The 14,128-nt window shown below is 37.8% G+C and overlaps 1 protein-coding gene across 4 annotated transcripts in view; it reads left to right on the top strand.

The window, feature by feature from the left end:
- Positions 1-14,128, top strand: part of atad2b (ATPase family AAA domain containing 2B) — a 99,792-nt gene that overhangs the window by 67,175 nt on the left and 18,489 nt on the right. For all 4 annotated transcript variants that reach the window (XM_084091253.1, XM_084091252.1, XM_084091255.1 and 1 more), the window contains exons 25-26: positions 12,307-12,885; positions 13,359-13,489. In XM_084091253.1, coding sequence (XP_083947379.1) covers positions 12,307-12,885; positions 13,359-13,489 — 710 coding nt within the window. The remainder of the gene's footprint in view (positions 1-12,306; positions 12,886-13,358; positions 13,490-14,128) is intronic.

The raw sequence follows: 14,128 nt of genomic DNA on the forward strand, positions 1-14,128 counted from the left end.
TATCATTGGTGACACAAACAGCTGTGGATATTTTAGGCTGCTGTCACTTTAAGACGAACGCACAGACCCAATATAATGACCCATACGCATGATAACACATCCATTTTCTTATTCAATTGTTTACTACACGTAACCGCAATTTACAGTCCTCTTGCACCTGAGGCTTAAACTGACTGGACCTAAAAACGCATTCAAATGATAAACTTTCACTCTATGATGGTTAAACTTTGCAAATAATCCGCAAATCACGTTCCATTCCCTATACTTCACATCACACATCCTGCGATGTGACTACCGCGGATGCGCACATTGCAATATTGTGCAGCTAGTAGTTTTTTTTGTTGTTTTTTTTCGTATGTGTCAAGTTGTATCTTTTTAGAACAGGACAGGATAAATAATCATTGCAAGTGGCAAATTTAATCTGTGAATATTTTAGTAGTTTTTTTAGACTTGTAGCATTTATCTTTAACCTTTAGATTTTGTAAACACTTTTAATTAATATTTTTTTCTGCAATTAGATCTTCTGATTTTAGATTTAAAGATTGTACTTTTGTAAATTAACTGTAAATTTTGAGTTTAACTAAAAATCTTCTGAATGTTTTATTTTTCTTATTGTAACACTGTGGCTGGTTTTTGATCTAAATAATTATACTTATACTATGAATTTTGGTGTTTTCCACTATTAATCAGTTTTCAATGCACTATTTTAATTAGAGCTGTCAATCGATTAAATATGAACTGATTACATGATATGCTGATTAATTAATCAAATCCATCAGGTTTTATTATTTGTCAAGTAAAGAAAAATATTGTAATATATGTAGAGGTCAGAGGGTATGGTTTATTTTTTTTAATACACTTTTGTTGGGGTGAAATTAACATGTTAAATTGACTGCCCTAATTATAATGCATTTGTTTGTTTTTTCTTTGTTTTTTCTTTTTTTTTAGATTTAGTTTACCACTTTTTTTCTCTTTTTTTTTTTTTTTTTTACATAGGCCCAATAATAACTGTGGATATTCTCACTCTCCCTAAATGTTGATTTTCAGTTTGATATCATGAAAACAGTTAGTCTGTATCAAGTTATTTATTGAGTCCGATGGTGGTTGTTCATCTCAGTGCAGGAAAACATGCACCTCTCAGCTGACCTTTGATTGATTCATCCACGCTGAATCATTTAGACTGCTACACTGAACATTTCACCTGTTCTTCTTTATTAAATCAGTCATTTGTCATTTCCTGTAGCAGGCTGAGACAAAAACGCTCTTTAAAAGTGTGTTTGATCTGACCTGGCCCGCGAATGCTATGGTTTTGATGTTTAATTCATTCATCCCACCTATAAAAATTTCAGCTGCTACTGAAATCCTTAGCAGTGGATCTGATCTGTTGACATTCATCTGAGGTGAACTGACAGAAGTTCTGCTCACCGTTTGAGTCCTTTGTCAGTTTTACGGCCCAAAATAACGCAAGTCCCTGTTGGACGTAATCGCATCTGACCGTGCTTTAGCTCCTGAGTAAAGTCGAGCTTTTGAACTGCCAATTTCTCATATCTGCCGTCGAGGGTACATTCAACCGTCCTGGTGTCCGACTCTTGGCCGTTTCCTGTAGTTTCTTCTGTCATATTGCTTTTGTTTATCTTCACGTTCTATGGATTTATTTCTCTAAAGAGAAGGATAAATGATTCAAAGCCTCATCATTCAGACCAGACGCTGCGTCTCTCTCCTTCTATGTTCTCATTCCCTGGGCTTCAGGTAATCACAATCCCAGCTTGGTATTAATCCGAATTTCACGGCCTCCTAATGTTGTCCATTAAAAGCAAGCTCTGTAGACGACGTGCCCGGTCTATCATGCGGTTCTACATAAACCTCAGCGTGGAATCCAAGCATCCGGCGCAGCGGTTGGTGATGAACCCCAGCAGGCCAGCCAAGTGATTACGACATATCTGAAGTTGAAATATCGCCAAAGGACTTAATTCCCCCCCCCCCCCCCCCCCCTTTTTTTTTTTGCCTTTTAACAGTAGATCTGATCAGAGTAGAAGTGGCTTCCTTCCTTATCAACAGAAGAGCATTTTCCATGAGTGCCAAAGTCCAATAAATAAACACTTTTCCTGGTAGGCCACTAGCCAACTCTTATGTCAAAAGTGATCATTAAAGATTGAGCAGGGGACCTGCTATAGAGTGCAACAATCGGGATCTAAAAGTAAAAATCCAATTAATTTTCTCCATAAGGGAATTGATTTATAATGATAACCTATAAACTTTTTAGAAACAGACTTGCTTTATGCCATGGTATTTACTTTTGTTGAAGCTATCAGTCCATATTATTTCATTAGAGTCAATCTCCCTACGTTCCCTAAACCCTATGGGAAGAATGAATGGGAACCAAGGCCATTGAACAAGTGGATGGTCACTGTTGCATGCTATATGCTTTACGAAATCTGAAAAACATCCACCGAGTGCTGCTTTTTCCACACCGTTTGGCTTGGCAGGCGCCACCCTGATAAGGCGCCAAAAAGCTCCCACATCATTTTGACTCTCGTCCAGTTCTGAGGGATGGACTGACCTTTGCTGTCATGACACCAATGCTTGCTGGACCTTCAGGCTAAGCAGGCTGCCCGCTATAGCATGGGTGATCTCATTTCCTGCTCAAGGCCAATGAAGTCATCCACTAGCGTAGCCGATAGCGGTTTCCTCCTTAAGAGATGCATCTCTTCTTTGTAAAGTGGTTTGAAACTGTACCTATTTTTGGCTGGTCTATATTTCAAAGCTGTCACAACATGTATTGAAACCATCAAACATGCATATCCACATATAGTGCTTATCCATGGGCGTTTCATGGAAAACTACTCCTGCAAAGCTGGCGGCATGTTAGCATGCTCACAGTGCAGATGAATTACCTCTGACATGCCCGCGTGTTCCTCATTGCAGTGGGCAAAGGAAGCTTTTGACTGATCTACTTCATTTCCACAGGCGTAGACTGAATCATTGATCGATCCGCAGGCCTCATTAAGCACCTGCGCTGCATGACAAAGGCCAGAGTGACTAACTGTGTCCTCTCACAAGTGTGACCCTGACCATCTCTCTCTCTCTCTCTCTCTCTCTTTCTCTCTCTCTCTCTCTCTCTCTCTCTCTCTCTCTCTCTCTCTCTCTCTGTATTCTCATTCTCACATTGTCTTCTCTAACCTCTTGATTTCTCACCAGACTTCTAGAGGATGACATATCCTGCGAATATGAATTTTTTATAAAACATTTGCTTTGTTCTAAAACTTAGTGTGCTCTCTTTCTATTCATCAAAGAATCCTGAAAAATAAAATGGATCATTTCCCACAAAAATATGAAAGTTTTCAACATTGATGTAGACAGCAAAATTTTAAGGCAGCATCCTAAATAAAGCAAGTAGGCATTTTATTATATATTGCATATTTTCGTTTTGCATTTTGAATGCAAAATGGAAAAAAATGAAGAAAAAAAACCCTTTTGAATGTATAGTTTGTTTTTTTTCCTTGTTTTAACAATGGATTTATTTTAGGTATGTACTGTGCAATGGTTTGTGCTCCATATAACACTTGCTAATTATAAAATGATTCATATAGATTTGCCCGTCGTATTTTGATGATTCGCAAGCCCCAACCAACTGGGTCCCACACTTGCCTTTTTGTCAGTTTTTTACTTTAACGTTTAGAGAAATCAATAATTGAAATCAATAACTTTGTTTAGCTTCATAATTTTCCTCAGACAGGTTTGTACTGGCAAATAGCGGACAAATGGATGTCCATGGATGAATAATAGTCCTAGTCAGACTCCGACTCGCCTTATCCAGCCGTGTCCTGGACTGTGAGCGTTGAGCTGTTCTGCAGTGTGAAGCTCAGCCGTGTGGCGGCTCTCCTTCGTTCTCCTCCGTTGAGCTCATTTACCTCAGATCCGATTCACATGGCTTTCTCTTGCTCGCTATTAAACGTTTAATAACATTCACAGCGTGGCCCACCTATACATCTATGCAGGAATTTCAAGCAACTCCAGGAATTAGTGTCATTGTAAGGCCACATGTTTCACAATGAACTATCGGAATAATGAGCTGCTCCAGAGGAAGAATGGACCTGCCTGGATTTAAATAACCTTTTGGAGCATTGCATTTTATTTCCAGAAGTCTACTTATTATATTAGTCAAGGTTATTGCAGAAAAAAAAAAATCTAGCCACATCTTGTCCAATACTCTGTAAGGGGGTGCTAAATCACTAGGTGCGTCCCAATTTCTATGCTGTTTTTAGTATAAATAGTTGTGTTTTCACACTGATTCCAAAAGGAAAATATGCACTTCAAATACCTGGATGATGCTCTTAATTGTTGGACAGCTGTCACCAGCTTTTCTTATGGGGCTACCGGACTGGATGACACAATATCCTTATACATTTCATACACTATTTGGTAGAGTACGTAGTGCATAGAATAAGTCCATTGTGTATGGTACGTCATTTGGGACACAACTACTGTTCAATTAAATGTACTGTGCATATTAATAGCATAGCATTGCATACACAGTTGCAGTTAATAGTAGAATTATGTGCAATGGAATTAGTAGTAAAATTATTTGCATTGCATATACAATTTCAAATTTCAATAATCATTCATTTGAAATGTAAGTTACTGTTTAACAATGAGTATTGTTTTGAATGGCAAATTGTTCAAAGCTTAATGAGGACAGCAACATTTTATTACTCACTTGCAAGATGAACATTTTTACATAATTAGAATATAACAATAAAATGTAAGTAAATGTTGTTGTTTTTTCATAGAAACGTATGGATTCTCAATATATTGTTGTCATTGGTTGAAGTCTGCATAAAAAAAAAAAAATAATAATCTAAATCAGCGGCTTATGGAACTTGATTTCAATAAATGGTCTGGGTGGACTGGGCACATCAACCATTTATTTCAAGCAGGAAAAATCTCAAGTCTTTTAAATGATAAGATCTCATGGAAAAGTATGTCGGTCCTTTAGAGTAAATCTCCATCTGTATCTTCAGGCAAGGTTTTTAGCATAGTGTCTGTTGAGCCTCTGTAAAAGTAATTTTCAACTTTTTTTTTTCATCCATTGCATTCATTCGCCTGTTCATTAGCTTATAGCAGAGAGCGATGTTTTCTCACTGTTGCATCATGGAAGTAATCATTGAAAAACGTGTCCCTACAAGGCGGACCTAAAAGTGACTGCTGTATTGTTTGCATGCTATCGCACAGTTTAATAAATGGAAGATAAGGTTGTGTTTTGGCAGGTACTGGTGGTGGGGGGGTGCACAGCTAAATATTCCTGGCGCCGCATTAAATATGCATGCAGTGGCAGTTTTAATTATTACAAAGTGCTGAGCTATTCCAAGAAGAGCATTTCCTCCACACACAACACACTCACTTTTATATCAACCGTCTGGGACTGTGTGTTCATGCTTCAACAATTCTCATGCATTATTTAAAAGTGGGCAGACTGGGGAATAACAACTTTTCCCTGCCCAGTACTGGGCTCCTCTCAGGTAATGACCACAGTATCCACTTGGCACTTGGACACTGCTGACCTCTGACCTCTCTCTTGCTTTTCCTTTAATGGCGAAAGGTACATCCGTGAATTCCTGGGATGTGTCTGCAGCTTTCTTATTTTGAGATCACCAATAGCTAATTAAAATAAATTATAATAACTGAATCATTTATTGAAAATATAGATATTCACAGCATCTCTATTAACTCGCTATCCAAAAACACTGTATTGTCATGTACATTTTTTATTTTATTTTGATAGATGGATGGATGGATGGATGGATGGATAGATAGATATTCAAATATAAATACTATGTCCTTCTTATTGAGAAATGTCTTCATGTTACTTTTGGCTGATGTTTATATGAAAGGTACTTTAAAAAAAAATATATTTTTATTTCCCCTGAAATAGCCGCAAAGGTCACCTGTACGTGGCCGAGAGAGCTGAGCTATCCATGAGTAATCACTATGTTTAGAAAGGTGACATTTATAAATGAAATCTATATAGCAGACACACAGAGATGATGAAAAAGCGCTGCCTCTGATATTTTAGGGGTTACATTAAGGACCATAAACACGTACGCAAACTTATACTATTTTGCAAACTGTTTTTTTTTTTTTTTTTTTTATCTCCCCCGGCTCTCTTTTTCTCCTTTTCATTATTGTTCATCTTTTTCTCTCTCTCTTTCTCACACACTTGCATCTCTCCGTTTCCTGTGTTGTTGGGTTTATTCTGGGCCTTGGAACAACACCCCTACCATTCACAAACACAGCGAGGCTGTGAAAAGAAAGTTCTCCCTGGCAAGCTTTTTCTCTCCATCCTTCTCGTTAGTTTCTCTCCATCCTTCCCATCCTTCTTTTTCTGGTCTGTTGTTTCTGAAGCAGATTCTGTAGTTAAGATCCATCAGTCCACATGTGAATGACAGAAGCTTCTTCTCCATCCAGCTCAGCATCCCTCAGTATCACCGTGACCCAAGCCTCATCAGCTGACCTCAGCACCAGAAAATAACCCTGTCTAGTTGAGTTATTCTGCCCAGCTGGACTCAGGTCTGGAATTTTTACATGAAAATAACATGGTTTTATTTCATGTAATTTTATTCTTCTACTTTTTTTTAATTTTCAGAGTAGAGACACATATACGACTGAAGCAAAGCTTCTCTATAAACTCACTATCCAAAAACTATACAATACAATGTGCAATTTTCAGATGCTAGATTTTATTATTATTATTATTATTATTATTATTATTATTATATCATGTCATATCATATATTATATCATTTTATTTTGTTTTATTGTATTTTAATCATTTATCTTGTGTTATCTAGATCTAGAACATCTAGTTGAGTCATTCTGCCCAGCTGGACTCAAGTCTGGAATTTTTACATGAAAATAACATGGTTTTATTTCATGTAATGTTTTATGTTTAGAGACACATATGACTGAAGCAAAGTTTCTCTATAAACTCACTATCCAAAAACTATACAATGTAATGTACAATTTTCAGATGCTAGATTTAAAAAAAAAAAAAAAATTATTATTTGATTTGATTATTTGTTTTACATGGGTTATTTTTCATGTATTGATTTATTTTAGTTCGACTGAGGATTATTTTTTAAAACTTCAGAAATTAAGCATCAACTTTTCTCTGTCTGAACTGTTTAGAATAATATTTCTGTTTCTTTTGTTTATTCACATCAATTAAGCATGTACTCTGTTGCTTTAGCAACAAAGAAACACGTCCACATGTCTAGAATAGCGCAGCTAGACGCCCCATCGTTAAAATCTTCTGCTGGCGTGAGAGGAAAACAAACAAAAAGTATTTCAAGGCTTAAACATTAAAGACTGTAGCTTTATCATAATCCTCAAGCTAGTCTTCTATCTACCTGGTCGACATGAAAAGCAGTGTAAGGCTGATGTGAGGAAATATCAGAAGCAGATAAGCTGGGGTTTTATGACTGACTGAAGTTTTAATAATGCAGATATTGCATTGCATTTCTCTTACAATGAAACCCAAGGGTTATGATACACAGTCCTTGATGCCACAGCCTGTTTTCTTTCCTTGTCAAGCTTTGACTTTTATATGGCTGGAAATCGCCTGCCTTTGGCTCTGTCATGGATCTGATTTCAAAACCAGAGGGCAAAGGACCGATAATCGTTGCTGCTTATTATTATTTATTTATTTAGCTTTTTTCTTTATTGCTTTTGAGGCAATATTGAGTTTAGGTTTTATGCTTAGCATTTTATTAAACATAAAAGTTTGTAAAGTTGCCATCTTGGAAATCTCCTCTACTCTCTTTTAATGCAGCTTTTGACGATGATCTGGCCTCAATCACGCTGTTGTCAGCGTTTTGCAGCAGATGCAATCTGGACACATCAATATGTCCTCCAGCAGTACAAGTTTTCTATTTTCCCCTATCAATCAGTCCAAGCAGGCTGGTGTTCTCTAGTTCCTTTGTAGTGCTGTTCAATCATAAGCCCAGTATTCTGGTTGAACACACACAAATACATTGACCCTTTGTGGACTTAATTACGCATCATTAGGGCCTGATGCACTGCATGGGTCTCTTTAGAGCGAGTCAGGGCTATTGTGTACTGTGATTTGGCCGAAATGTCAAATTAGGTCTTGAGTGGCCCAAAAAAAAAAAAAAGGCAAAACAGTAAGCCAGAAGAAATGAGCTTTTTTTGTGTAAATTGCTACATGCACCTTTCTACCATCCGGTTGTTAAATCTGGGGCTCATCAGTTTCGCTTAATTTGCTGTTCATGTGTATTCACAGTCAGTTGTCACGCACATGTATGTCAATCTGGACTGATACTGTTGCTGTCGATGCTAAATTCAGATGCAGTTTATGGCCTGTTACTGTACATAAATGCATATGTCTTGATGGACACAACAGGTTTATAACACTGATTAGTGTCTTGGTTGGTAATGCAGGTTCTCTAAAACGTTGCGTGATGGTGATGCAGCTTGTCATTGCCTAATACCACCTGCGTTTGTTAAATAAATTAAAGGTTCAAAAGATCCAGTGTGGAATTTCTACACAGTTGGTGGCAACAAACCAAATAGAAAAATTAATGGTTTTCAAACAGATTTCTAAAGCACTGTCTTTTATTCCCAACCCTTTTTGACCAGTTTACCCCAAAGCCCCATCATTAAGATTTGATCATTATATATTAAAGCAGAAATTTTGACTGTCATTGTGTAAACGTGTATATGTTATTTTAGTCACTTTATTTTATTTTAGGTTAGGTTTGATTTTATTTGTTACTTTATTCACTTTATGTTAGTGAAACAAAATGTCTAACCTAACAACATAACAAAGCCGAGTGACTAAACTAACATAACTTGTTGCACTTTATTTTACAGTATGTGTACTTACATGTACTTACAGTGTACTTATTTAAGAAAATAGTGGGTAATATAAAGTAACTACAGGGGTTAAGGTTAGATTTAGGCTTAGGTTCAGGGTTAGTACCAAATTTATTACCCAGTTATAATTATTGTAATAAGTACATATTGTAGTATGTGCATGGAGAACAATAGAAAAATTGTCGACCCAGCAGAATAGACACTGTCAGTTTTTGGGATTGACAACCACATTTACTTACAGGTGTGAGTCTCAATGTTTAAACCGCAACTTACAGTATCGTCTCGAATACTCTCTGTACTGTATGAATGTGCAACTGGAGTGAAGCCTGTATTCTCTTACCAGTGTCCGTAGATAGTGGTCAAAGTAATATCAAAGATAGTGAATTCTTACAACTTTTGATACGACAAGTCTAACCGAGCCACGAATTCATGTCAAATCTTCATTTACCAACAAAAGCTTTTATATCTTGGTGGAGAGCGGAGCATTTGAGTCACACGTAGAACATAAAACTGACAGGAGCAGCTCCTTTGAGAACAGTGACTGGATCTAAAACCTTCAGGTGACACACAGCTCATATCTCCGTCGCTGTTACTGAAAGTGAAACCAAACATGAAAACCCACAACATCGCTTGCACTGTATGACATGACACAACTAGTTGTCCAGTCCGGTTCCGTCCACACAGCACGGGGTTTCCAAGAATGCGGTTGTGTCTCCTGAAAATGTACGGGTGTGAGTTCATATATAGAATGCGGTTGTCAATCCCATAAATTACTAGCCTGGTTAAAACCAGACCATTCTCAGTAGTAACTGAGTTATGGTCTGGCAAAGCTTCATTAATAACTCATTTCCAAAGGGGCGTCACCAACGGACGTCGCTCAAATGCCTCTGGGCGCAATTGGATGGACCTAAAACCAATCAGAGCGATCGTCATCGTGTAAAGCCATATGCTGCGTCCCAATTCGCCTAAGGTACACTACGCCATAAAAGTATGTACTCTTTTTGTGAAGAAAAGGTATTTACTTTTGAATGTGTAGCAAAAAAGTAGGCAAGCTTTGGGACATACTACTTCGTCATCTTTACCGGACGGATCTGTCACGTAAACTGCCCTGTCAATCATCTTGTCACATTTAAAATCCTCTATTAAAACTAATTTAATTTCCTACCGTTTCGGAGAGAAATGTAGTAGCACGTTCATCTGCCAGTGGGTCTTTCATGGAGACTGTCCTCATGTGTTTGCAATTTGAATATAATAATGCATTTAAAAGTTGCTGCGCTTCGCCAACGGACGTCGCTCAAATGCCTCTGGGTGCAATTGGATAGACCTAAAACCAATCAGAACGATCGTCATTGTGTAAAGCCCACCCCAACGTTTCTGATTGGTGCCACGATTTCGACGGATTAGAAATGGGCTTGAATGAGCTCTTTGCCAGACTACTTGCAGAGCAAATCTAAATTTGCCGGAAGTTGTCTGGGTTTTCCCAGGCTAATAAATTACTGAACTGTGTATGAACGTAACCATATTAAGGACTCAAATACAGGATTGACAACCATATTCTGTAGAGTGTCATTCACACAAATTGCACACATTTTGGTTCCTTTCATTCAAAATGGAGGGAAAAAATAATGACAAAATTAATTATGAATCATAACTAGGTTAACAAAACAAATCCACAATCTGCGCACCACTTGAGGTACACTTATCCTCCAGTTCAGAATCTCAGACAATGTTACTGCAGAAGGCAGAGACAGTAAAGCCCAACTATTGAACTCGAGACCTGTTACCCCAGACCTGTGCTGTGGATCCAGCAGAGGAATGTGTGGAATGAAGCCTGTTAAATTTTTACAGCGTCAGACCTTTAGCCTCTTCACCCTGAAGTTTTTACTACATTTTTGGAATTGGAAAAGCCCTCCCTCCACCCCCATTCTTCTCTCTCTCTATCCATATGTTCGCAATCTCCAAGGTCCTTCTCTTTCTCTCTCTTAAACTTGCTTGTTCCCTCTCTCTCCCACACCTCACTCGATCATTCTGATTACATCCGAAGGGAGAACCAAGTGTTTTGCAATCAACCTCTCCGTAAAAAAACAAAAAAAACAAACCTGTTGTATTTAGAATAGGAGGGGTGGTGTGGGAATCCATTATTTTGAGTGGAGTGTGACTACTCAGTCACTGAAAGCCCAATAGGAAACACCAGCAGCCGGAGGAGGAAAATTAGCCCAATCCTTTAGGGCTCTGATATATGGCGCACATCTGGGCTGCCGTCCATTGTTTTCAATTACAACTTTAAGCATGGCCTCCTGCGTGCTGAGCAATGCTCCCCCTCCGTTTTGTTTGCCATAGCCCCCTTTCTCTCCCTCTCCGACCAATTACACAGTGGACAGGTGTCGTGTAGTGCTAACAGATTGGCCCACCCGCCTCTGTCTATTTTTCTCGCCGTGTTTCAGGAGCGCTCAGCATAAGCTCTCCAGTGACGGTCATGACAACACTCCTTTTTTTTCTCTCTCTCTTGCTCTCCTTGTCATCTGAGTGAATATGAGACATGAGGGTGAGAAGTTCATCATGCAGTCAGTCATGTCTAATGAACAGTTAGACCTGCTTCCAACACCCGTGATTTTGACAGGGATTTTGCATGTAATTAGGGAGCGAGAATCATGAGGTGAATGTAAGTTATTAAAATGCAAGACCCTGCACAGCTCTGAAGATTTCCAAGTGTTTCTGTATATGCTACAGTGTGTTGAATTTGCTATCATCACAAATCTTCTGTCATTTTTATAATATTACTGTGGGCCTTAATCAGAGTAAATTAGATGCCACATTTAAAGACCCCATTAAATCAAAATTAAAGTTTGGTGGCTTTTAGTTCATGTCTGTTAGCTTTTATTTTATTGTATATCTAATAAATATAATTATTTATATATATATAATAGTTTTTACTCCAATATATTTTTATATTTGTTAAATCTAAATGTGCAGAAACAGTAGACCTTAACCAGAGTAGATGCCATATTTAAAGGCCTTTGCTTTTTATTTTATTTTATATTTGTATTCTATTTTCTTTTGTTTTAAATGTTTATTTATTTTCTATATATAAGTATATATTTATATAATTTATTTTTCGATTTTATAAATCTAAATGTGCATTATTGTGGACACGAGATGCTTGATGCAGTTTCCAATTATTTCTAACATCCAGTGATTTTTTTTTTTTTTTTTTTTTACATTTTATTTGAAGTCACAAATAAAAGAAATTGAAATGTTTCTAATTTACATTTAATAAAAGACTTGCAATATACCCCAAAAACTAGCCTAACATATTTCCATATTTCTGATTTGTTCATTTATTTGCAGAATGAATACATGCATTTCGTGTTTGCTGTCTTAGTTGACTTAACACAAATCTTTATTTTTCTTCAGATAACATTAAGCGAAAATTGCGACGGCGACCGATTTGGGGGCGGGGCATCATCAGGAAGAAAAAGAGCTATAAAAAGGAGGAAGCAGAAGAAGATGATGAGCCAGATGAGGAAGAGGGAGCGGATGACTCGGCTGCAATGGCGCAAGGTGACGCCTGTCTCACTCAGGATGAGTCGTCCTGTGACGCAATGGAGCTCCATCCTGAGAAACACCCACTCCAGGCCAATGGACACATCCTCTCCACAGAGGAGGAAAACTCAAGTGAGCCGACGGCCAATCAGGACCCTCAGGGCGAAGAGGAGGCCATCGAGACTCCCTCGGAGGAAGTTCCTAGCGTTAAGGAGCCTTCAGAGGTCCCGACAGTCCATGCTCCACAGGAGTGTGTGAATGGAAATGAATCTATGGACAGTGTGTATAGTGATACTCTAGATAAAGAAACGGAGGTAGACTCTATTAAAATAGATGCATTTGAAGAGAAACCAGCAGAGCATAAAGAACCTTCTGCCCCAGAATGCAATGCAGAGGAGAATGTGGCAGCAGCGGAGGAAACGGTGTCTGATGGCGACCATGAAAAAGAAGGTATGGCGTGTTAGATTTTGCAAATGCAGCATATTATATTACATATTTTCATATATTTAAAATGTTTATGCACTCAATTTAGAGATTTTTAAAATGCATAGAACACTGCAATAAACATAGTTATATGTAATTCTCATATCTAATTAAGTGTTATTAAATAAATAACTTCCCAAAATAACACTTTAGTCTTAACAGATGTCCATAAAAGATGCAGGACCGATGAAAAATTCCAAGTATTGATAGTCAACTGTACGGTTAATCACAGTTTGGAGAAAAATACTCTGTACTTGGGCTTCAAAACACCATCTGTTTGTGAGCGTTTTCCTGCCGAGAGTTAAATACACCAACAGAAACACCCTGAGGACTCGCCTCTTCTTAGACGGCTACAGACATGCTTTTCCTTCACCAGGTGTTGTCCGTTTCTTGTGTGCTCAGGTTTTTTTTCATAGTTTGACTTTTCTTTGTTTTTATAGGTTCATCAAAAGGGAAGAAATATGTCAAAGGTCCATCCGAACCCGATTCAGAGGAGCTGGCTGTCAGACTCGAGGAGGCTGTGCAACTTCCACCACCTCCTGCTCTCGTGGTTGACCACCAGCGGCTCGAGGTGAGATGGAAATGAATACAAGTTATTCTTAAGAAATTCTAAAATATTCAATCATTTTTTTGTATTAAATTTTAGTATATAAACTAATTTATATAAATTAAATTAGATTTTTTCCACCTCTGAAACCAATATCATAACCCCCATCAAATTATTGAAGTTATAATGGGTTGGAAATGTGGTTTTCTGGTGTCTTCAGTGATTGTTCTGAGGTAACATACATAAGCACATCCCATAAGCTCTCTGTGCGCATTAGCATTTCTGTAGCTGTGCTGTAATTCACTGATCTCAGAAGGAGGGAAATCACTCCAATCATCAACTCATTTTGGAAAAAGTCATCAGTGTGGAGACTGCTTCATCATCATCATTAGACAATTTTGGAAGTGTTCATTCACTCTCATTCGCTAAGTCATTCATTTCCATTTCATTATTTGCTATCAAGTTCATCAAATTAGGGCAGCAATCTTCGATTTTGTTTCTCTTCTTACAAGCACAACAAGAAGTTCATATTCCTGAATGGGTTGCTACGTCCCAATTCAACTACTTAGAGTACATACTTTTGAGTGTGTAGCAGAAGAGTTGGCAAGCTTTGGGACATACCAATTCATCATAATTGCGCTTTTGACTGCTCTGTCTCTTAGT

This window comes from Abramis brama, assembly GCF_963993115.1.
Source record: "Abramis brama genome assembly, chromosome: 18".
Taxonomy (NCBI): Eukaryota; Metazoa; Chordata; class Actinopteri; order Cypriniformes; family Leuciscidae; genus Abramis; species Abramis brama.